Raw genomic sequence first — 25299 nt, 5'->3', positions numbered from 1 at the left:
GCCTGCTCTGCTGCTGCAGATACCTCCTCCTCGAGCAGTGCTCGCTCGTCCAGCCGCAGGGCATCCCCCAGGGCTGCGACGACTAGCAGGAAGACCACCATTGCTGGTTGAATTCCAATATCTATTGACTGCAGGGGGTGAAATGCCGACATTTTAGCATGTCCCCAGTGCCCAACCAGATCCACCGGGCTACATGATGGCCCCGGTTGGTAATGCGGGCTCTTCCCCAGCATTCCCGCACCCCCCACCATCCACGCATCCCTGGTCACCGACGGGACTCTGGCCCTGGTGCCTGTCCCTGCTGCCAGGAGTGTCGTCGATGGCGTGCATTGTGGCCTTTGCAATGTCTGCTTTGATGTGGCTGAAGGCCTGGCGGGCCTCTATCAACAGGGTAAAAACTGTGGATTGGATCAGGGGACGGGCCTTGTCCGCATAGTTGGGGACCCACTGTAGCTAAAAATCCCTAGGCAGCGTTTTAGGGCCCTAGAGCAGTGAGGGAGGAGGAACTCCATAAGGGGGCGCATGCGTTCAGGGTCGGGGCCTATAACTCCATTTCGCACTACGTAGCCGAGAATGGCTAGGCGGTTGGTGCTAAACACGCATTTATCCTTATTGTATGTTAGGTTAAGGATTTTAGCGGTCTGGAGAGATTTTCGGAGGTTGGTGTCGTGGTCCTGCTGGTCGTGGCCGCAGATAGTGACATTATCGAGATACGGGAATGTTGCCCGTAAACCGTACCGGTCAACCATTTGGTCCATCTTGCGTTGGAAGACCAAGACCCAGTTAGTGACACCAAAAGGAACCCTTAAGAAGTGATAGAGCCGCCCGTCTGCCTCAAAGGCAGTGTATTTGCCATCACTAGTGCGGAAGGGGAGCTGGTGGTAGGTAGACTTGAGATCCACCTTGGAGAAGTCCTTATAATGCGCGATCCTGTTTACCAGGTCGGATATGCGGGGGAGGGGGTACACGTCCAGCTGCGTAAACCTGTTGATGGTCTGACTGTAGTCGATGACCATCCTATGCTTCTCCCCGGTCTTTACCACCACGACTTGAGCTCTCCGGGGGCTGTTACTGGCTTCAATGACCCCTTCCCTCAGTAGCCTTTGGACCTCTGACCTAATAAAGATCCGGTCCTGGGCACTGTAGCGTCTGCTCCTGGTGGCGACGGGTTTGCAATCCGGGGTGAGGTTCGCAAACAGGGAAGGTGGGTCGACCTTAAGGGTCACGAGGCCGCAGACAATAAGGGGGGGTATAGGGCCGTCGAATTGGAAGGTCAGAATTTGAAGGTTACACTGGAAGTCTAAACCCAGGAGTGTAGCCGCGCAGAGGTGGGGAAGGACGTAGAGACGGAAATTTTGAACTCCCTTCCCTGGACTGTGAGGTTTGCTACACAAAACCCCTTTATCTCCACTGAATGGGAACCGGAGGCCAGTGAGATCTTTTGATTAACAGGGTGGATGAGGAGGGAACAGCACCTTACCGTGTCGGGGTGTATGAAGCTCTCCGTGCTCCCAGAGTCAATTAGGCAGGACGTCTCGTGCCCGTTGATGAAAACGGTCATCGTAGCGGTTGAGAGTGTTCGACGTCGAGACTAATCCAGAGTCACCGAGGCCAATCGTAGTAGTTGGGAATTCTGTTCAGGCAGTGTGTGGTCTGCCGAGCTGGGGTCCTGGGGGTTCATCCAAGATGGCGTCTCCTATAGGTCGCACATGGCCGGGGGTGCACAAAATGGCGGCGCCCATCCCTCAAGTGTGGCGTCCTTGGAACATGATGACGGCGCCCAGGTCTGCACGTTACCCTGGGATATGGGGGTGGCGGCGACCGCTGGCCACACGGGGCCCGTGGAGAAGTTTGTGATGGCGGTCCAGATTCGCCGCTGGAGACGGCGGCCACAGCTCGGGCCTGACATACCCCCACGAAATGGCCCTTTTTGCCGCATCCCTTGCAGGTGGATGCGCGGGATGGGCAGTGCTGGGGGGGGGTGCTTGGCCTGCCCGCAAAAGTAGCAGCGGGGCCCCTTGGGGTTGCCAGGCCGCCTTGCAGCGCAGGCCTGCGGGGGAATGGGGGAGGTTTCGGGGTCGGCCGCTGCGGGATTCCACACTGCCCAGGGGACTGCCGCGCGGTCGCGAACGTAGGCGCGGACGTTCCTGGAGGCCACGTACAGGGAGCCTGCAAGGGCCCGTGCCTCCCTGAGACCCAGGGTGTCCTTCTCTAACAGGCGCTGGTGGATTTGTGATGAAAGCATACCTGCCACGAAAGCGACCTGGACTAAGAGTTTTGTGTGTTCGCTTGCCGAAACTTGCGGGCAGCCGCAGCTTCTTCCCAGCACCAGGAGTGCGTGGTAGAATTCCTCCAACGATTCCACAGGGCTTTGCCGTCTTGTTGCAAGCAGGTGCTGGGCGTAGACCTGGTTTACCGGGCGAATATAGTGTCCTTTTAGCAGCTCGATTGCTGCATCGAAGTCTTCCCCTTCCTCGATGAGGGTGTAAATCTCCGGGCTCACCCTTGAGTGCAGGACATGCAGCTTCTGCTCTCCCATGGGTGCGTTTTTGGCCGTCTCGAGATACCCTTTAAAGCACGCCAGCCAGTGCTTAAAGATTGCTGCTGAGTTCGCCGCATGGGGGCTAAGTTGCAGACACTCCGGCTTGATTCGGAGCTCCATCCTTTCTTCTTAAAATTCTAGCTTATTCAATTGATGCACGATCAATGACCACTAAAGCGAGGTTGTAGTCCAACTGAAGGCTTTAATAAGCGAGGTGTTTCCCCCAGCAGCTCAGGTACAGAATGAGGGCTGCTGGGGCGGCACGGGTTCTTTTACCCCGCCTATCAGGGCGGAGCTATTATACACTCTAGCCAATAGCAAGCATACAGGTTCTACCAATGGTACTTTAGTCTCTCAGGTACCGTAATACCTATAATACCACAATACTCAAGACCATTTCTATTGGAAGGGCGTTCGTTACAGAATGATGTCTCTTATTAAAGAAGTCTTCAGTAAGTTAACTGTCATGAACAAGTAGAGCTATTACACATGCTCAGTAAAAGGTACAGAATGAGAGCTAGCTCCATCATTCGATCTTTACCAGTCTCTGCTCAACGTCACACTAACCCCTCATGTGCCTTCTTACATCATTGTGTGGGCCGTACTGTACTCAGTCCCACATTAACCCTGTAGGTACTAGACTTTTATACTACATTCCACCCGGGTCTTAATGCAATGTATTTGGAGTTACACTAGGTTGTTTGTTATCGGTCTTCTGCATCAATATTAATGTTGCCACATCGGGCAAGAGTCTCTGTCCTACTGCGGCATGCTTCTCGGTGGCAGGAGGCAGACCACCGTTGATCCCGCCGCTGTCAATGGAATTTCCCACTGAACCTACCCCATGCTGTCAGAAAACCAGCAGTGGGGGGGTGCCGTCAGTGGGACCAGATGATCCCGCCGGTGTGAACAGTCGGGAGATCTCACCCATCATTGCTGTTCCTGCATTATTACTATGATTGCATTAGCACTATTGCAACATTCTCACAAACACATCTTTCCCCTTAAAGTCCTTGGACTATGTCGCCACGCCGGCGTCAAAACGGTGGAGTTTTACGCCAGAAATCTTAGCATCAAAGGGACATGAATTCCCAGCCCTGAAGAGGGGTGGCAGGGACCCGGAGTAGATCTCGCAGCTTTTACTGCAGATACGGGCCTCTGCACTTCCAGGTCATAGGCCGCGCACGCGCACGGCGTCGGTCTCCAGCGGCCGCGCCGTGCTCCATGGAGGACTCGGGCCGCAGAGCTAGACCCACGAAAGAGACCCTCCGATCGGCTGCGTGCCTGACCCTCAACCCCCGGACAAACATTCCCCGGCCGCCTAAAAGAACACCCTGGCCTCCGATCGGCCCGCCCCCGACCAGGGCTGCCATGGACTGAGTCTGCAGCCACGCGCGTATCCGGACTGGTTGGAGCACATTCATTCCACACCGTCGGGAGCGGAGGATGGCTGAGCGGGCAATGACCCTAGGGCCCCGCAGAATCGGTGAACCGACACCGGTCCCAATTTCCTGCGGAAACATGGATTCTCCGCCCCTGCGCCAGCCGCTATTTCGGCGCAAGGATGCGGAGAATCCAGCCCTTTGAATTTACAGATACAGGCAGTCTGGAGGCTCTATATACCTTCCATATCTCATTCGTCGTTCTGTCAAAGGAGTGAGAGGCTCTGTTGTTTCTGGTTCTCCATGTTGGCTTGGAGGTTGAACTGGCTAGCATTTGGGTATGCTTTCATTCTTTTCTTTCATTCCTTTTGTTAGTTTGGCTGTTCCATTATCAGTGGTTACTGCTACTCTAACTCGGTCGTTGCAGTCTGGACAAACATTGGCACTTCTTTCTCTTCTTTCATCGTGAGGGTCATCTCAATGTATATGGACATTGACATTTCAAAAATAGAACATTCATTCACACCTATCCCACAATTCTAGCCCAATTTTTGATTATATTCTTCTTCTTTTCCAGTTGTTTATCGAGCATACAAGTCTTCATTCAGCTCAACACCTCTCTGATAAGTTGCATTATCTTGTCTCAGAGTTATCTTTGGAACACTTATCTAAGGGCAGCACGGTAGCTCAGTGGTTAGCACTGTTGCTTCACAGCGCCAGGGACCCGGGTTCGATTCCTGGCTTGGGTCACTGTCTGTGCGGAGTCTGCACGTTCTCCTCTTGTCTGCGTGGGTTTCCTCCGGACGTTCCGGTTTCCTCCCATAAGTCCCGAAAGACTTGTTAGGTAAATTGGACATTCTGAATTCTCCGTCAGTGTAACCCAACAGGCGCCAGAATGTGGCAACTAGGGGATTTTCACAGTAACTTCATTGCAGTGTTAATGTAAACCTACTTGTAACACTAATAAAGATTATTATTACTAAGTTTGGAATGTTTCTTGCCTGGTCACTGACTGCTCTTTAGGCTCTTTCAGCTAATTCGTTAGAGCCTGTGGTGCTCCTCAGAATTCTCCTTATCTGGTCCGAATTTGTCCTCTGATACTGTTGTTCAGGTTGGATTGTCGTTCAATAATTTCATTGGTTTTGGTCATTAATTCTACAACTATTCTGATTCTTCAGCAATTTCTCACAATGTTTACCAGATACTTCTGATGCTTGAAGCTCATCAAGGTTTAATTGACCTACCTTTGTGTAATTTGTTTGTACAAGTTCATAATTTTAAGTATTTCAAGTCCTCTTTCAAGTGTTCTACTTCCTGTGAGCAACACTCCAGTGTTCTCTTCAGTTGTTAATAGCTAATTGTTTTTCAGGATTAAATTCAACCACCATACATACCTCTTCAGCATTATGATGTGATAAATAAAACCTCTATCAGTAGAACTGCAGAACGTCAGAAGAAACTCAATGAGACTCTGGAAAAATCTTAAGATGAAGTAATTGAGCTTCACAATGAAAATAAAATCCTGTTGAAGGACCTTCAGACACTACATGGTTGATTGAAGACTTCAGTTTATCGTGCATTTTCAAAGATATATACTTAGCTTGAATCTTGCATTTCAAATCTTCCAGTTCCACTTTAATACATGCATTTTCTGATTTTCCTTAACAAACTCATTATTTGTACGTGAAAGTTGATTCTGATAAGCTTTTCCTTGGCAGAGTATAATTCATCTGTGCTATCGCTCAAGCTCACATTCTGTACATGCACTTCTGTCAATTGTTTTTGAACACCTCACAAACTTTTGTGAGAACATCTACCTTCACTTGCCATTCTTTGTTCTTGATTTTCATCTCTTTATATATCTCTTTGGAAATGTAGAGTGGGATTATCCGGTTCCCCCAGCCACGTATGTCCTAGTGGCTCACCGTTCGCTCCCACCGTTTGCCAATGGGATCGCCCACGGAAGCCAGCCCATGCATCCAGGAATTCTGTGGGCGGGGGTGCCCTGCCGGCGGTAATGGGGAGATCCAACAACCGGAGAATTCCGGCCGTAACGTTTTTCTAAGGTCTCTTTTAAATGAGCAGCTGTTTTCTTCTGTGCTTCAGTTTCTTCCGTGCACTCCAGGAATTCCTCCCAGGATATAGAATATTCCCGAGTGTTCTCTGATAAGTGGTTCTTCAGTTCTTTTAGAGCAGTATTAAATTTATTTTGTTTGACTTTATAATGTTCCTGAAGAACAAAATGTGACCTGCAGAATCCTGTGGCATGCAAAGGTCCTTCAAAAGGTTTTCCTTTTTGAAGTGAAGCTAAATGACTTTGTTTTGAGGTTTCTTGTAATTTCCCAGAGTATCTCTGAGTTTGTTCTGACATTCTGCTGCTCAAGGTATTTTTTGTTCCATCGTATTGCTGAAGAGTTATGTATTGTTTTTGAGTTTTAACCTACAGGACAATTAGCTGTCCTTTCAACTGTTTATCATCTTGTTCAGCTCTTGTCTTCTCACTCTGTGTTTCAGTGTATTGCTTTGTCATTACTGATAACTCCAACACAGCATTTTCTGGAGTAGCATTAAATGCCTTTTTAAAATTTTCGTCTTTTTCAAGGGGCAGGTATTGATTCTTCAAAGAGTCTTTCAAGGCCGCGACTTCTCGAAGTACCTTTTCTGTCTGTTATTGTGTCTGGCTAGATTTTACCAGCTCCAGCTTTGATTTGCCAACTGTAGAATTGAGGGTTGTTATTTCCTCCTTGTGGTTTCGTGACATCTCTGAAATTTGTTTGTTCAGATCTCGAATAGTTTGATTCATTGAAGACTTCAGTTTACCGTGCATTTTCAAAGATAAATACTCAGCTTGAATCTTGCATTTCAGTCTTCCAGTTCCGGTTTGATATAAACATTTTCTGATTTTATTCCTGCTTTTTATTGTTCCACCTGTTGCAGGACTTTTTCCTCGTCATTCACTACCAGCTGCAATACAGTTTTGGAAACATATCAGGCTATTCAAAAATATATTCATCAGGGACTTTTAGAAAGTTCCGTGCCTCTCTGGCACCATTGTATGTAATGCTAAGGGGCGGGATTCTCTGCCCCGCCGCGCCACATTGCTGTCTCACCCCGCCGGCGGGATGCTCCGTTACGCCGGCCGGTCAGTGGGGTTTCCCATTTTGGGGCAGCCCCACACCATCGGGAAACCCCTGGGCGCTGGCAAAACGGAGCATCCCGCTGGCGGAGAATCCCGCCCAGGGCCTTTTGTTCATCTTTCCTCGCTTTGCTATTCCTCTTTTTAAGCTCTGAACTTTCATCACCTTAAAGATTAAAATATTTATCAAGGGCTGTGAGTAGTTCCTCAAAGCTGGTTGTGGATTCATCAATGGCTTGCATTAGGATAACATAGTTTGCAAGATCAAAAAGACAATATTTTAAGGCAGTAATGTGGGCTTCCTCTAACTTCTTACTGAGACCTGATGTATTCCAGTAATGTAAAAGGTTGCTTCTCAAGGTTGCCACATTTCCCTTTGGCCTTTGTATAAGTCCAAACCTATCTGGAAAGTTGGATTTTTAATCCATGGTTCTTTAATATTTCCTGCAGTTACAGCTTTAAATGTTGTTGCCCTTTAAAGAATGGCTGTGCAGAATCTGTATTTTTTTCCCCCAAGCTTTTAATTCTGCAAGAAAGCTTCAAAATAAGATGTTTGGCCATCTAGAGTTTTATTAAGTCAGAGTTTTGTGCTGTAAGATGATTTCTTGCTCCACCTTCAGCCTTTTAAACTTTCTCTGGAGCTTCTCCTGGTTTTAAAGATGGCATCTTCCTTGACTCTGAGACAAAGGGATTTCCTGCACTTGCTGGTTTTGGTGGACTCCAGAAAATGGTGGTGGTGCACTCCTTGAAGAAAACTTCTAACAATGACTGCCTGCTCATATTTGTTTCCAGTGGTTTGCTTTGCCAAGTAACAATATGGTCAGATTCAAACTCATGCCTTGCTGTCTTCCGAGCTGGACAGTCGTAACATTCCCAAGAGACGCAAATAATATTTTCTTTTTCCTCATAAGTTTGAAGGCCACATGTTGAGGCTCTGACTAGGGCATCGGGTTTTAGCACTGTTCTTTTTTCAATGGCACCTCTGCCACTGAATACATTCAAGGGTTCTCAAGGTCTTGCTGCAGCCTGGAATTTAACTCAGCCTTGCAGGCCCAATGGATTCTGCACTTGAAAGCTGGACTTGTGCCTTCAGCTTCTGTTAGAAGCTTCTCCCAGCTCAGAACATTTGTCGTGGTTTTTCTTAGTCTTCCAGCATCTCAGATTGTTTCAGCATTTTGGCGATGTTGAGGGATTTTAATCCCAGTCTGCCACTATGTTGGGAGAGTGTTGGTCACCAAACGATGTCTCTTGAAGAAGCCTTTGTAATCTTCAGTCGGTTAACTGTATGTTTTTATTAACAAGTAGAACTATTACACTTGTACAGTGAAGGTTACAGCCTAGAGTCATCTCCATGCTTAGGTCTTTTCCAGTCTCTGCTCAGCATAACACTGACCCCTGCGTCTGGGTCAGGTGCCTTATCAGATTACTGTGTGGGCAGTGCTATACTCAGTCCCATATTAACCCTGTATGTGCCAGACCCTCATTCCACAATCTCCATCTTCAATTATATCACCATCCTACAATGTTTTAGTCGTTTTGAGTGAGCAACAGGAATGACATATTGACCAATTAAACAGTTTGGCCTGCATACCCTTCACATTGGCTTTACTATCAATTATATGGGAAAATTTAACACAAGTAGCATCCTCTGTTGTTGGTATAAAGAACTGTTCACGATAGACTAATGAGTTGCTGTATTAGAATTGTATGTAGGTCAACTAAACAACCAGCTTTCCTGCTCATGATAAATACACCAGCTGAGACCACTTGTTTGCTGAACTAGATGTGAACATATAATTGACCAAGTAATGAAAGAGGTGCTTTGTATCACATGGAAATATGAACCACCATGTAATGGAGTTTCACTTGAGGTTCAGAACCAGCAAGAATAGTTTGGTGACTGGATTCACCAGTAGACACCCAGAATTAATAACGGGAACAATCTAAACAAAAAGAAACCGAGTCCATTCTGAGCAGGATTAGAGGGTCATTCCTGGCGCATGTAGTGCCGGGAACAACACGGCTATCTAACGGCACTCTGTTAGGGAAAGCCCTGTCGAGGCCGCACTCGGCGCAGGAGTTCCGCTCGTGCAAGATGGGATTCGGGGCACCATTTCCTCCGATGCGACCCCTAGACCCCCCAATTCCCCAACTCTCCTGCTGAAGGTTCTCGAGCCTCCCACCCCCCCCCCCCCCCCCCCAGCCCCACCTCACAAGGGAAGAGCACCCCCGGGCTGATCCGCAGTGTGGGCAAAATGCCACCCGGGCACCATGGCAGTGCCAGACTGATACCCAGGTGGCACTGTCAGGGTGCCCAGGTGGTAGTGCTAGGGTGCCAGACTGGCAGTGTCAAGTTTTCCAGGTGGCATCAGCAGTGCCAGGTTGCCAGCCTGCCCATCTACCAGCCATCCCGGGGCCTCCGATCACCTGTGAGCCCCGGAGCTGCCCACCCCCCCCCCAAGTGCTGTTCCGCCTGGTCACCACAAACAGAGCCCAGCTGGCGTCTCCTCGGCGAGGCCGGTACATTCCAGAAGCCAGTTCCATCTGGCATCTGCAGAATTAAATGAGTTTTTGAACTCATCGTGGGCAGGATCCAGATTGCAATGTCTCACGAGTTCTCGCAAGACGTCACGACTGTCGGGAATCCCAGGAGAGGCCTCTCCCGGCATCGACTGGATGGACCCCGTCCCGATTCCGGCGGGAAATGGCCAGTAAATCGCATCCAATGAGATGGAACGGAGAACCGTGAAAATAGTAGACTAATATTAGGTAACTGCAGATTAATAAATTGTGTGTGTGCTGCTCTGACAGAGAGAATAAATGTCACCATCTCTGTATCTACCTATAGTAGATTCTGTTTCAGCAATCAACTACAGATGATACAATTTGGATTGATTATGTTGCTGTAAATATGTAGCTGGGTTACCATTTTTCAACAATTCGATTTGGTTCGGACTTAGGGACATTTCCCATATGCAGATAGGATGCTTAAGACTGTGCACCAGATACAACTGGATGGGGTCCTGAGAAACTCGGGGCCCTGAGTGGATATTATGAGAGGACATCTGTGCAATGCTAACAATTTACCACTGATCATTTTGTCATTCTTATATTGGCAATTACAAATATGTCTTCTTATGATTGTTCCTGTGCAGATTTAACAGTAGATTACATCGGTATTTAGTACAATTTTTTAGTGTAACAAAACAAAGTGCGCTGGACCTCACCAAGGCGAATCTCAGATGTGTCCATGAGCATGTGGTGCTTTGGCTGTTGCTGGGTAATCACCAATGAATGGACAGGTTTCCCCTCAGGAACAACACACAACCGGAGCTAACCTGACTAATGTTCTGTCTTGGCAAGATGGAGTTAGAGCTTGACGTTTGTCCAGATTTGCAGCTTGGCTTCCACATCTGCTGTATGACATTTGGTTAGTTCTCAAATCTAATCTAATATTCACTCCTTCTCTGGGACTCAGCAGTGCCAAATGTTAGACAAACAACCTTCCACAAACAACATTTTAATTTTACTACCTGCATTAGTGTAATAATATTTTGCATTATGTTATGTCAATGCAAAAATGCGCAAAAATGAATCTACAGTTTAACTCTTCTGCTGTACATCACACTCAAATGTGATGGATTCCTACATTGAGCGGGATCCCCCCCCCCCCCCCCCCCCCCCCCACGGCTGTGGAGATTGCCTATCATTGGCCTGCATTGGGATCTTTGTCATGGCACATCCCTTTGTTCGCACTCTCTGCCACTGGGGACCCCGGGGTCGGGGGCTGCCATCAATGGGACAGGATGATCCTGCCAGAGGAACGGTTAGAAAATCGCACCTTGCTCCTCGTCTGACGTGGGGTTAAATTACCACCATCAGCTCTCTCCCTCAAAGGGGAAAGCAGCCTATGGTCACCTGGGACTATGGCGCCTTTACTTTACTGAATCTATCTTGGATTGGAATTTAAAGTGGACTGAAGCCGGCATATTGTACAGGTGTTAATTAATAATTTCACACTTACTGGACTCCTTTTTCAATCCTCAAATAACATCCACAAATGTCTCATTAGTATGCTGAAATAGTGTGATCGTGTAGGTGTTCTTTTTGTTTGGAGGAATAGCCTTCAAGGGCTTCAAATGTTGCAGTTACTGCTTCATTTTTATTCCAACAGAAAACTCCTCATTCTCCCTCAAATATTTGGAGGAAACTACACTAGAGTTATGGGCGGCATAGTAGCACAGTGGTTAGTACTGTAGCTTCACAGTACCAGGGTCCCAGGTTCGATTCCTGGCTTGGGTCACTGTCTCTGCGGAATCTGCATGTTCTCCCTGTGTCTGCGTGGGTTTCCTCTGGGTGCTCTGGTTTCCTCCTACAAGTCCCGAAAGACGTGCTGTTAGGTAACGTGGACATTCTGAATTCTCCCTCTGTGTACCCAAACAGGTGCCGGAATGTGGCGACTAGGGGCTTTTCCCAGTAACTTCATTGCACTGTTAATGGAAGCTTACTTGTGACAATAATGAAGATTATTATTATAAGATTACACCTATCCTAGTGAGACACTCCATATGAGAAATAAGTAGAATTTTACCTAATGTGATTGATGATAAGGTTAGTTGGAGGAATGAAAAAGTCATCCACCCGATCAAACTGTTTGCCAACTGGTTGCGTGTGGACTGTGTGATGGCCTCCGGTTCTACTTGCCTGGGTGATGATCTGCAAAAATAAGCATCAGAATAATCAGTATAATCATGCAGCCATGTAACCATGTGTCTGTGACCGTGGGTTCTTTTTGGTCATTGTTTTGTTCTTGACTTAGTTACTTACCAATATCTTTCCATTTTCATGAGTTAGAAATCTACAGGTACGAACATCATTTCCCCATCTAATCCAAATGGACATTATTCAACTGTAAGCCTCAGTGTGAGCAGAGTATTTGGCCAAAGGGCCATTATAGCTGAGTGCCTTAGTTGAATATGCACGTTGTCAAAATACATTGAAGCCAAATTTATCCGTCTAGCTGGAGAATATACATGACACTTCACCACAATTTGGAAGAGTGATTTTAAGCACAGAAAGAAACATAAGTGAATTAAATAATTAATTCATTTAATAGAAAAACCTACAGCATAGAAGGAGGTCATTCGGCCCATAATGCCTGTGCTGGCTCTTTGAAAGATAGCTGGTTTAATTCCTGTTGACTGCAAAAGAAAGTAAATCCTGTGCTTTCTCATGTTAATTGGCCCATACCGCTGAACAACTGCATCATCAGGCCCTAGAACACAGGCTAATGATCCAGAAAGGGTACAGCTGGTTTCTACTGGAGTCACTTTTTAAACTTTGTTTCACCTGTCTTTATTGCGTGGCAAAGATTTGGATCAGAAAATGACGTGCCTCAGACTTAATTCCTCATATGTGATACTGATGATCAAGACCCCTCTCCAGTCGCGCAAATTCAGAAACTTACCACTTCTGATGTATCAATTCAGCAGGAGGATAAAAATTCCCACTGGCAAAGTTCCTGTCCATATTCTCCATGCGTTCCTAAGACATTTCTGTTTGTGCTGTTTTAAGCAGAGTTAATCCTTTAGTAACGGTTCAGAATTTCTAGCTATTTACCTTCACTGATTCAGTTGGAAAATGAATATGTTGCGATGGTCATGAATTAAGTATTTCGTAACTCCACTTGGGAATCTATATTCGTTCCATGCTTTTTATAAATATTCTGGATCTAGTTTAACACAACCAAACTAGCTTGCCATCTCAGAATGTATTAATTTCAATTCAGGTCCGAAGTAATTCAATTTGTTATGAAAGGAAGTTTGCAAGTCAACCCTTACCAAACCAAAATTTTTTGATTAAATGCTCGACTCACAATGCCATAGATGAAATATGATGTGGAGATGCCGGCGTTGGACTGGGGTGGGCACACTAAGAAGTCTTACAACACCAGGTTAAACTCCAACAGGTTTGTTTGGAATCACTAGCTTTCGCTCCTTCATTAGGTGACTCACCTGATGAAGGAGCTGTGCTCCGAAAGCTAGTGATTCCAAACAAATCTATAGATGAAACAATGGAAGGACTTTTAATTCTACACGTGGAAAACTAGAAAAACATGTGTGTCACCTGCCTGGGAGCTGAAGTGGGAGAGCTGAAGTGGGGGGCCTGGTCTATTTTCCTGGCCAGACTCCATTAATGTATCACTGACCAGTTGTCCGTCCAAACCAGGCATACAGTGGCAATTCACCGACTTTTGGTCTCTCAATATTGGGCAGCTTCGCAATCACTGGGTAGGCAGGTAGGGAGGGCTGTGTTGTCCTTTTTCCATGGAATGTATTTTTGTTGAACATTTTGAATTGTTTCTTTAAATATTTCTGTTTATTTAACACCATATCTGTTAGTCTATTAGGATCACAGAAACAGAAGGAGACCATTCAGCCATCCAGTCTGCACCGACCCTTTGAAAGAACACTCTAACTAGGCCAACCCGCCAGCCCACCCTGGCGATTCCCATATCCTAACCTGAACATCTCTGGACACTAAGGGGCAATTTAGCATGGCCAATCTACTTAACCTGCACATCTTTGGACAATGGGAGGAAACCAGAGCACCTGGAGGGAATCCATGCAGACAAGGGGAGAACATGCAAACTCCACACATATAGTCACTCAAGGCTGGAATGGAAACCAGGTCCTTAGTGCTGTGAGGAAGCAGTGCTAACCACAGCACCCAACATGGGGCTCGAATCCACGACCCTGAGATTGTGGGTGAGATTCTCCGAGGCTCCGTGCCGAAATCACGCTCAGCGCGGGGGTGGAGAATGTGGTCTCAGACCCACGGCTCCGGGACGCGATTCTCTGCGGACCGGAGAATCACCGCCAGCCGCGCGTGCGCAGTTGATGGGCGCTGGTCAGGGGCCGTTGAAAGATGCCCCCGCGGCGATTCTCCGTGATCGACCACCCGAGGTCCCGCCAAGATCCACCAACGTGTTTCCAACCTGGTGCTACCTGGCAGGAGCTCAGACCAGCATCCACGCTGGCCGTCCTGGTGGGGGCCTCCACGACGGACAGGCCCACGATTGGGGTTACCGATCGGCTGGCGCACCCAATCCACGGGGGGCCTATCTTCCGCGCTGGCCTGCTGTGTGGCTCCACCATGTTGTGCGGGGGTCAACGTGAAAATGGCCGCCGCGCGCATGCGCGGACTCGCGGCCAGCCACCGTGCGCATGCGCAGACCAGTGGCCAGAAGTGCAGGGCCCGTATTGGCAGCAGGAGCTGTGCGACGCATGCCAGGGCTCTGCTATCCCTCTTAAAACCTGAAAATCACTCCGGACTTTTTGAAAAAAGTCTGGAGTGATTCGCACCCATTTTCTGGCGGTCGTGGGGACATTTTCAGAGAATCCCGGCCTAAGAGTCTCACGTTCTACTGACTGAGCTAGCCAGTCAACCGTAGTTAATTCTCCTTTTATACATATATAATTGGCTTTGTTTAAGTTAAAGACTCTTGCTTGAGATTCATAGAATTTACAGAATAGAGTATGCCGTTTCCAAACCTCGCCTAGAATTCAATTGTGATCACTATTTCCCAGTTGTACTTTTACTTTGAGATTACCTATTAATCCTGTCTCATTACACAATACTAGATAAAAAATATTTCATACCCCTAGTTGACTTCACAACATATTGCTCCTGGAAACTGCCACAAACCATGACCATACCATAGTTTACAAGGGAAATTAGAGATAGTATTAGATTCAAAGAAGAGGCATACAAATTAGCAAGAAATAGCAACAGACCTGTGGATTGGGAACAGTTTAAAATTCAGCAAAGGCAGACCGAGGAGTTGATTAAGATGGGGAAAATACAATTTGAAAGTAAACTAGTGAGGAACATAAAAACTCACTGTAAAAGTTTATATCGGTACGTAAAGTGAAAAAGATTAATAAAAACAAATGTAGGCCCCTTACAGTCAGAAACGGTGGGAATTCATAACGGAACAAAGAAATGGCTGAGGAACTAAATTCGTACTTTGCTTCTGTCTTCACAAAGGAAGACGTGAATAATGTACCCGAACTTCTGAGAAGCACAAGTTTTAGTGAGGAACTGAAGGAAATCAGTAGTAATAAAGAAATGATTGTGGGGAAATGAATGGGATTGAAGGAGGACAAATCTCCAGGTCCTGATAATCTTCATCCCAGAGTACTTAAGGAAGTGGCCCTAGAAATAGTAGATCCATTGGGGTCATTTTCCAAAATTCTTTGGACTCTGGAATGGTTCCTACAGGTTGGAGCGTAGCAAATGTAACCCCACTATTCCAAAAGGGAGAGCGAAAACAGGGAGCCATAGACCAGTGAGCCGAATATCGGTAGTAGGGAAGTTTTGGGGGTCCATTATCAAGGATTTCATAGCACTGCATTTGGAAAGCAATATGGTGATATCAGACAAAGTCACCATGGAATTACGAAAGGAAAATCATGCTTGATAAATTTACTAGAATTTTTTGAAGATGTAACTAGTCGAGTTGACTAGAGAGAATCTGTTTATTTGGTCTTTCAGAAGGCTTTCGACAAGGTCTCACATAGCAGATAAATATGTAAAGTTAAAGTGCATGGGATTACTGGTAGGGACTAAAGATGGATAAAAAGCTGGTTAACAGACAAGAAGCAAAACGTTAGAATAAATGGGTCTTTTTCCGATTGGCAGGCAGTGACTAGTGAGGTACCACAGGGAGCTGCTAGGACCCCAACTGTTCACATCATACATTAATTATTTGCATGAGGGAACTAAATGCATTATCTCCAAATTTGCAGATGATACAGAGTTGGGTGGGCGGGTGAGCTGGGAGGAGGATGCAGAGATGCTTCAGCAGGATGTGCACAGGCTGAGTGAGTGGGCACTTGCATGGCAGATGCAGTATAATTATAATGTGGATAACTGTGAGGTTATCTGCTTTGGTAACAAAAATAGGGAGGCAGATTATTATTTGAATGGGTGTAAATTGAGAGAGGTGGATACTCAGCGTAACCTTGGTATCCTCATGCATCAGTTGCTGAAAGTAAGCACGCAGGTACAGTGGGCAGTACAGAAGGCAAATGGTATGCTGGCCTTCCTAGCGAGAGGATTTGAGTATAGGAATAGATATGTTATAGAACATAGAACAGTACAGCACAGAACAGGCCCTTCGGCCCTCGATGTTATGCCGAGCATTGTCCGAAACCAAGATCAAGCTATCCCACTCCCTGTCATTCTGTTTTGCTCCATGTGCCTATCCAATAACCGCTTGAAAGTTCCTAAAGTGTCCGACTCCACTTTCACAGTAGGCAGTCCATTCCACTCCCTAACCACTCTCTGAGTAAAGAACCTATCTCGGACACCCCTCCTATATCTCCCACCCTGAATCTTATAGTTATGCCCCCTTGTAACAGCTACATCCACCCGAGGAAATAGTCTCTGAACGTCCACTCTATCTATCCCCCTCATTATCTTATAAACCTCTATTAAGTCGCCTCTCATCCTCCTCCGCTCCAAAGAAAAAAGCCCTAGCTCCCTCAACCTTTCCTCATAAGACCTATCCTGCAAACCAGGCAGCATCCTGGTAAATCTCCTTTGCACCCTTTCCATTGCTTCCACATCCTTCCTATAATGAGGTGACCAGAACTGCACACAATACTCCAAATGTGGTCTCACCAGGGTCATATATAGTTGCAGCATAACCCTGCGGCTCTTAAACTCAAGCCCCCTGTTAATAAACGCTAATACACTATCAGCCTTCTTCACGGCTCTATCCACTTGAGTGGCAACCTTCAGAGATCTGTGGACATGAACCCCAAGATCTCAATGTTCCTCCACATTCCTCAGAACCCTGCCGTTGACCCTGTAATCCGCATTCAAATTTTTTCTATCAAAATGAATCACCTCGCACTTATCAGGGTTAAACTCCATCTGCCATTTTTCAGCCCAGCTCTGCATCCTATCAATGTCTACAACAGCCCTCCACCTCATCCACTACTCCACCAATCTTGGTGTCATCAGCAAATTTACTGACCCACCCTTCAGCCCCCTCCTCCAAGTCATTGATAAAAATCACAAATAGCAAAGGACCCAGCACTGATCCCTGTGGTACACCACTGGTAACTGGTCTCCAGTCTGCAAATTTTCCATCCACCACCACCCTCTGTCTTCTATGTGATAGCCAGTTACTTATCCAATTGGCCAAATTTCCCTCTATCCCACACCTTCTTACTTTCTTCATGAGCCGACCATGGGGAACCTTATCAAACGCCTTACTAAAATCCATGTATACGACATCAACTGCTGTACCTTCATCTACACACTTAGTTACCTCCTCAAAGAATTCAATCAAATTTGTGAGGCAAGACCTACCCTTCACAAATTTGTGTTGACTATCCCGGATGAAGCTGCATCTTTCCAAATGGTCATAAATCCTATCCTTCAGGACCTTTTCCATTATCTTACCGACCACCAAAGTAAGACTAGCTGGCCTATAATTATCAGAGTCATTCCTATTCCCTTTCTTGAACAGAGAAACAACATTCGCCACTCTCCAGTCCTCTGGCACTATCCCCGTGAACAGCGAGGACCCAAAGATCAACGCCAAAGGCTCTGCAATCCCATCCCTTGCCTCCCAAAGAATCCTTGGATATATCCCATCTGGCCCAGGGGACTTGTCGACCCTCAGGTTTTTCAAAATTGCTAATACATCGTTCCTCAGAACATCTACCTCCTCCAGCCTACCCGCCTGAATCACACTCTCATCCTCAAAAACATGGCCCCTCTCCTTTGTGAACACTGAAGAAAAGTATTCATTCAACGCCTCTCCTATTTCTTCTGACTCCATGCACAAGTTCCCCTACTGTCCTGGACATGCCCTACCCTCACCCTGGTCATTCTTTTATTTCTCACATAAGAGTAAAAAGCCTTGGGGTTTTCCTTGATCCGACACACCAAGGGCTTCTCATGCCCCCTCCTAGTTCTCCTGAGCCCTTTTTTCAGCTCATTCTTTGCTACCTTGTAACACTCAAGCGATCCTACTGAACCTTGTTTCCTCATCCTTACATACTCTTCCTTTTTCCTCTTGACAAGACATTCAACCTCTTTTGTGAAACATGGTTCCCTCACACGGCCATTTCCTCCATGCCTGACAGGGACATGCCTATCAAGGACACGCAGTATTTGTTCCTTGAACAAGCTCTACTTTTCATTTGTGCCTTTCCCTGACAGTTTCTTGCCTAATCGCATCATAATTACCCCTCCCCCAATTATAAACCTTGCCGTATGGCCCTATCCCTCTCCATTGCAATAGTGAAAGACACCAAATTGTGGTCACTATCTCCAAAGTGCTCTCCCACAAACAAATCTAACATTTGGCCCAGTTCATTACCCAGTACCAAATCCAATGTGGCCCCGCTCTTGTCGGCCTATCCACATATTGTGTCAGGAAACCCTCCTGCACATTCTGTACAAAAACTACCCCATCCGAACTGTTCGACCTATAGAGGCTCCAATCAATATTTGGAAAATTAAAGTCACCCATGAAAACTACCCTGAGACCTCCACACCTATCCATAATCTGTTTTGCAATTTCTTCCTCCACATCTCATTACTATTTGGGGGGCATATAGAAAACTCCAAACAATGTGACCGTTCCTTTCTTATTTCTAACTTCGGCCCATATTACCTCAGTAGGCAGATCCCCTTCAAACTGCCTTTCTGCAGCCGTTAAATTATCTTTGATTAACAATGCTACTCCTCCACCTCTTTTACCACTTTCCCTACTCTTACTGAAACATCTACCCCGGAACTTCCAACAACCATTCCTGTCCCTGTTCTAACTATGTCTCCGTAATAGCCACAACATCGTAGTCCCAAGTATCAATCCACGCTCCAAGTTCACCTACCTTATTCCGGATGCTCCTTGCATTGAAGTAGACACACTTAAACCCACTTTTCTGTCTGCCGGTACACTCCTGCGACCTTGATACCCTCCTCAGTACATCACTACTCTCAACACTGGCTTCTCAACTACAGCTCGTTTTCCCAGCCCCCTGACAAATTAGTTTAAACCCCCCCCCGAAGAGCTGTGGCAAATTTCCCTCCCAGGATATTGGTGCCCCTCTGGTTCAGGTGCAAACCGTCCCATCTGTACAGGTCCCACCTTCCCCAGAATGTGCTCCAATTATCCACGTACCTTAAACCCTCCCTCCTACACCATCCCTGCAGCCATGTGTTTACCTGCACTCTCTTCCTGTTCCTCAACTCGCTAGCACGTGGCACCGGCAACAAACCAGAGATGACAACATGGTTTGTCCTGGATCTCAGCTTCCACCCTAGCTCCCTAAAATACTGTTTAAATGCCCGTCCCTTCTCTTACCTATGTCGTTGGTACCGATGTGTACCATGACTTGTGACTGCTCCCCCTCCCCTTTAAGGATTCTGAAAAGACGGTCCGAGACGTCACGGACCCTGGCACCCGGGAGACAACATACCATCCGTGAGTCTCTTTCACTGCCACAGAACCGTCTATTTTCATTTTTTTTCATTTCATATCTGTACCTCTAACTATCGAGTCCCCAATAACTATTGCTCTCCTGCTCTCCCTCCTTCCCTTCTGAGCCACAGGGATGGTCTCAGTGCTGGAGATCCGTTCACCGTGGCTTACCCCTGGTAGGTAGTCCCCCTCAACAGTATCCAAAGCGGTATATTTGTTACTGAGGGGAACAACTACAGAGGATCCCTGCACTGACTGCTTCCTCCCAGCCCCTCTCACCGTCACCCATCTATCTTGATTTTACTGCAATTATATAAGGCATTGGTGATGTCACACCTGGAGTATTATGTGCAGTGTTGGTGTCCTTGGGCGAAATTCTCCTACCCGCCCCGCCACATTTCTGCCCCGACCGGCCGGCGGGAGTCTCCGTAACACCGGCTGGTCAATGGGGTTTCCCATTGTGGGGCAGCCCCACGCCGTCGGGAAACCCCCGGGCGCCGGCAAAACGGAGACTCCCGCCGGCGGAGAATGACGGCCCTTAGCTGAGGAAGGATATTCTTGCTATGGAGGGAGTGCAGCGAAGGTTTAGCAAACTGATTCTTTGGATGGTATGACTGTCATGTGGAGAGAGGCTATATTGGTTTGGATTATATTCATTGGAGTTTAAAAGAGTGAGAGGGTATCTCATAGAAACTTACAAAATTCTAACAGGATTAGACAGGGTAATTCAGAATGATTATTCCCGATGGTGGGAGAATCCAGGACTAGGGGTCATAGTTTGAGGATAAGGTGTAAACCTTTTAGGACTGAAGTTAGGAAACACTTCTTCACCCAGAGAGTGGTGAATCTGTGGAATTTGCCACTACAGAAAGTAATTGAGGCCAAAATGTTGTGTAATTTCAAGAACGAATTAGATATAGCTCTTGGGGCTGAATGGATCATGGGATATGGGGTGAAGGCGGGATCAGGGTATTGAACTTGATGTTATGTTCAACCATGATCATAATGAACGGCAGACCAGGCTCGAAGGGCCGAATGGTCTCCTCCAGCTTCTATTTTCTATGTTTCTATGTATAAAAGCATTTTATAAACTCACCTCCTCAACCGCCCTTGCCAATTTGATTGGGCAATCTAATGAAGATCAAAGCCTCCCTCAATTTTTATGTTGTCTTTAGTACATTCTCTTGAATTTCCTGCTTAATACTCTGTCTACTGGTATAACTGTTATAAGGGAGCCTAAAAATACTCCCACCATTGTTTTCTTACTCTTGCTATTCCTAATCTCCACCTATACTGATTCCACTCCATGACCTTCTGAGCCAAGATATTCCACAACTAATGTTATGTTTTGTTTTCATTTTTTCCCAGGATGTGGGTGTTGCTGGCTAGGCTCGCCAGGATGTGGGTGTTGCTGGCTAGGCTCGCCAGGATGTGGGTGTTGCTGGCTAGGCTCGCCAGGATGTGGGTGTTGCTGGCTAGGCTCGCCAGGATGTGGGTGTTGCTGGCTAGGCTCGCCAGGATGTGGGTGTTGCTGGCTAGGCTCGCCAGGATGTGGGTGTTGCTGGCTAGGCTCGCCAGGATGTGGGTGTTGCTGGCTAGGCTAGCCAGGATGTGGGTGTTGCTGGCTAGGCTAGCCAGGATGTGGGTGTTGCTGGCTAGGCTAGCCAGGATGTGGGTGTTGCTGGCTAGGCTAGCCAGGATGTGGGTGTTGCTGGCTAGGCTCGCCAGGATGTGGGTGTTGCTGGCTAGGCTCGCCAGGATGTGGGTGTTGCTGGCTAGGCTCGCCAGGATGTGGGTGTTGCTGGCTAGGCTAGCCAGGATGTGGGTGTTGCTGGCTAGGCTAGCCAGGATGTGGGTGTTGCTGGCTAGGCTCGCCAGGATGTGGGTGTTGCTGGATAGGCTAGCCAGGATGTGGGTGTTGCTGGCTAGGCTAGCCAGGATGTGGGTGTTGCTGGCTAGGCTCGCCAGGATGTGGGTGTTGCTGGCTAGGCTCGCCAGGATGTGGGTGTTGCTGGCTAGGCTCGCCTTTATTGCCCATCTCTACTTGCCTTGAAAAGGTGGAGATGACCTGTCTTCTTGAATGGTGCAGTCCATGTGGTTCACCCATACCACATATTTCTGTTTGCTCTGGGATGGTCCTTCTCATCTGTGGGCTCAGGATGTTGTTCCGGGCAGGCTTTGGCCACACTCTGGCACTTGGCTTAACTCTTGTTCATTAGTGCTCATCTTCATGTCCAAAGTTATTCAATTTGTTCTGAAAGCAGGTTACAGAGTAGGCATGTTGCTCCTGAGCATAGTGTCCCAAACTCTCTTTCTCTCGACTGACTGATGTCAGTGATACATCATCATCTACATCATTGATTAACATATCCCATCTTTGTTAGGGAGGGAGTTGCAGGGTTTTTACCCAGCGACAGTGAAGGAATGGCAATATAGTTCCAAGTCAGGATGGTGCGTGTCTTGCAGGGGAACTTGCAGGTTGTGGTGTTCCAATACATCTGCTGCCCTTGTCCTCCTAAATAGTAGGGTTACAGGTTTGCAAGGTGTTATCGAAGGAGCATTCTTCATATCATCCTTTACTATAAAGGCTTCCTCTCTTCCAATGACATTTTGTTTGTCTTTTTGAAATAGTGTGTACACTGGAATATTCATTTCAGTCCTTGGTCAAGATGTAACCTATCTCTGGAATGGCTATTAGATCAAAACCATTTATCTCTATTGTGCCAGTTGTTTATCTTCTTGCAGATGCTTCACATATTGAGACAAAGAGCTTTAATTTTGTGTTTTACTACTATTCCCTGCATGGACCTCTCTCACTGATGCACAATTATTGTTAAACTGTCCCTTTCTGTCCTATTCTGCTTTTCTTTACTCACTTCGCTACACTGTTCCATTACCTCAACTTTTCTCTTTGGATTTTCAAGTTTCTCTTCATCTGAACACACTCTGTCCCCCTTGTTAGTTTAAAACTCTGAGCATACGTCTTGTTAAAAGGTTCATCAGGACACAGGTCACAGCCTGGTTTAAGTGAAGTCCATTTCAATGGAACAGCTGTCTCTTTCCGGAGTACTGGTGCCAGTACCCCATCAATCAAAACCCCTTCTTCCTACACCACCCTTTGAGCCACGTGTTTATTTCCCTAATCTGTTTAACCGAATATGCCAATTGGCAAATGGATCGCCTTTGATGTTCTGTGTTTTAACTAACTCCTAACTCCTCAAACTCTCTCTGCAAAAATTCATTTGTACTTCTACCTATTTTGTTGGTTCCTATGTGGATCACAACAAGTGGATCTTCCCCCACCCACTCCATGTTTTTTTCCACCTGGGAAAGGATGTAATTAACCTTGGCACAGGGCAAGCAACTCAGCTTTCAGGGCTCTTGGTCACGGTTTTAGAGAACATTTTCTATCCCTCTAACTAAACTGTCCCCAATCACAACCATATTCCTTTTCGCTCCACTCACTGAAATGGCATCCTGCACCATGATGCAATGGTCAGTTGGCTTATCTCTCCAGCATTCCTTCTCCTCATCCACATTGATAGCAAGCGCCTCATATCTATTGGTCAAAATTAAGGTTGAGATTCCTCCATCGATATCTGATGGGTCCCCATACCTGCCTGACTCGCAAGCTGGAAACGTCCCAAAAATGCAGTGTTGGCTCAGGCATGAAAACTAGTGTGAAGCTCACAGGCTGCACAGTTGACTTTTCTCACCATATTAAACAGCACTCTGTGCAATTTTAAAGGGAAAGCGAGATTCACAGTCAGGTAAAAGGGCGAGGCCGAAAAAAGCCAGCAATGCCTGGAATCCTGAGATCGGGCACCCAAAGTCCCCTATCCCATCACGGACACCAAAAGCTCCATGGACATGGGAAACATTCCCGCCCCCCCCATGTACGTTGAGATGCCCCCATGGAGAAGGGCAACCCCAGCAATTCAGCTTCCCAGAATGCCCCCTGGCAATGCCCCAACAGTGCCAGGTGGCAATGCCAGTGGATAGTGCCAGGGGCACTGCCAGGGGATGGTGCCAGGAGGCAATGCCTGAGCATGTCCCTCACTATCCGGGGCTGTAGTTACCTGTGCGCCCCTGATGTGGTCACCTCAAAGAGTTTTTAATTTTGAAAACCAGGAGTGATTCATGCCCGGCTAGGTGGGAAATTAAGATAAGGGCTGAAGTATCGGGGTCAAGCCCGCGAATGTGATGTTAATTCATGAAAATCAGGCTCATGCCTCCCGAGTGTGCACCTAATTATGTCACCGGTAGGGGAGGGGGGCGGAGGAGAGAGAGACCTCATTTTGAGAAACTGCCTGTTTCTGGCCTCTCATGAGATTCAGTGGTCATTATGGGATTTGCACCCACGGTCAATGGGGCAGGTAGATCGCAGTCACAATCTTTTTCCCCTGACCACTGACTAACTTTAAAGTTCTATCCAGCCTGAGGGTTGTGGCTGCCTCCTGGAACTAAGTAACCAGGTAACTCTCTCCCTCCCTGATGCTCCGCAATGTCTAAAACTCAGACTCAAGCTCAGCAACTCTGAGCCTATGTTGTTCAAGCTGCAGAAATTTAGCGCAGATATGGTCGTCCGGGATTGCAACACTTTCCACCGATGTCAAAATGTTGGACTCACAGATCACCACCATCCTTGTCATATGTGTCTAACCTTATTTCCTGAATTATGCATTTATAGCTTTAACGTAATAGCAGGTCTGCTAGCTTGGAGACTGGGTTGGTTTAGCACAGTAGGCTAAACAGCTGGCATGTAATGCAGAACAAGGCCAGCAGTGCGGGTTCAATTCCCGGTACCGGCCTCCCCGAACAGGCGCCGGAATGTGGCGACTAGGTTTTTTCACAGTAACTTCATTGAAGCCTATTTGTGACAATAAGCAATTATTATTATTATTATAAAGATGAACACTCACTCGCTATTGGAAGGTTAAAAATGGTGTGAAAAAGGGCACCTCTTTTCCCCCTCTGCATTGAATATCTACCTTTACCAAATTCCCCACTTAGCACCCATTCCACATTCACTAATGCCCCATCTCATGCTGTGTTTCTCTTACTCTGGGAAAGTGAGGGCTGTCTGTGCGGAGTCTGCATGTTCTCCCCGTGTCTGCGTGGGTTTCCTCCGGGTACTCCGGTTTCCTCCCACAGTCCAAAGATGTGCAGGTTAGGTGGATTGGCCATGCTAAATTGCCCTTAGTGTCCTTAGTGGTTAGGTGTGATTACTGGATAGTAGGGATAGGTTGGAAATGTGGGTTTAAATGGGGTGCTCTTTCGAAGGGCTGATGCAGACTCGATGGGCCGAATGTCCTCCTTCTGCACTGTAAATTCTATGATTCTATGCAGCACAAAGCAGGCCAGCATGGATTTTGATACCCGCTGTGCTAAGTACAACAGGAGTTCTCCAGACTGTTTCAATCATGAAAGCAATGTTGCAACATGCCAATAATCTGCTCTGTCACATTTCAAGTGCAACATGGCTTTTTATAAGCATGCTACACCTATGTGCATAGCTTACACATTGGAGTCATCAGCATTGTAGTCAGCGGATCGCCCTTTTCAATGAGTAAGAATACTTCGGTTTCTTGGTAGCTAAAATACCAGTTGCACAATAAACTTTTAAAGTTCATTCATGGGATGTGGACGTCACTCCCTAGCCCAGCATTTATTGCCCATCCTCAATTGCCCTTGACAAGGTGGTGGTGAATTCCAGATTAACAACCTTTTG

The 25299-nt window shown here is 47.0% G+C and overlaps 1 protein-coding gene across 5 annotated transcripts in view; it reads right to left on the bottom strand.

Moving 5' to 3' along the window:
* The window catches only part of LOC140427031 (follistatin-related protein 5-like), an 802898-nt gene that overhangs the window by 6426 nt on the left and 771173 nt on the right, over positions 1-25299 (bottom strand). For all 5 annotated transcript variants that reach the window (XM_072512450.1, XM_072512453.1, XM_072512455.1 and 2 more), the window contains one exon: positions 11652-11776. In XM_072512450.1, coding sequence (XP_072368551.1) covers positions 11652-11776 — 125 coding nt within the window. The remainder of the gene's footprint in view (positions 1-11651; positions 11777-25299) is intronic.

This window comes from Scyliorhinus torazame, chromosome 7, assembly GCF_047496885.1.
Source record: "Scyliorhinus torazame isolate Kashiwa2021f chromosome 7, sScyTor2.1, whole genome shotgun sequence".
NCBI classification, from domain to species: domain Eukaryota; kingdom Metazoa; phylum Chordata; class Chondrichthyes; order Carcharhiniformes; family Scyliorhinidae; genus Scyliorhinus; species Scyliorhinus torazame.
The sequence above is the reverse complement of the archived record's forward strand: the minus strand, read 5'-3'. Positions and strand labels throughout refer to the sequence as shown.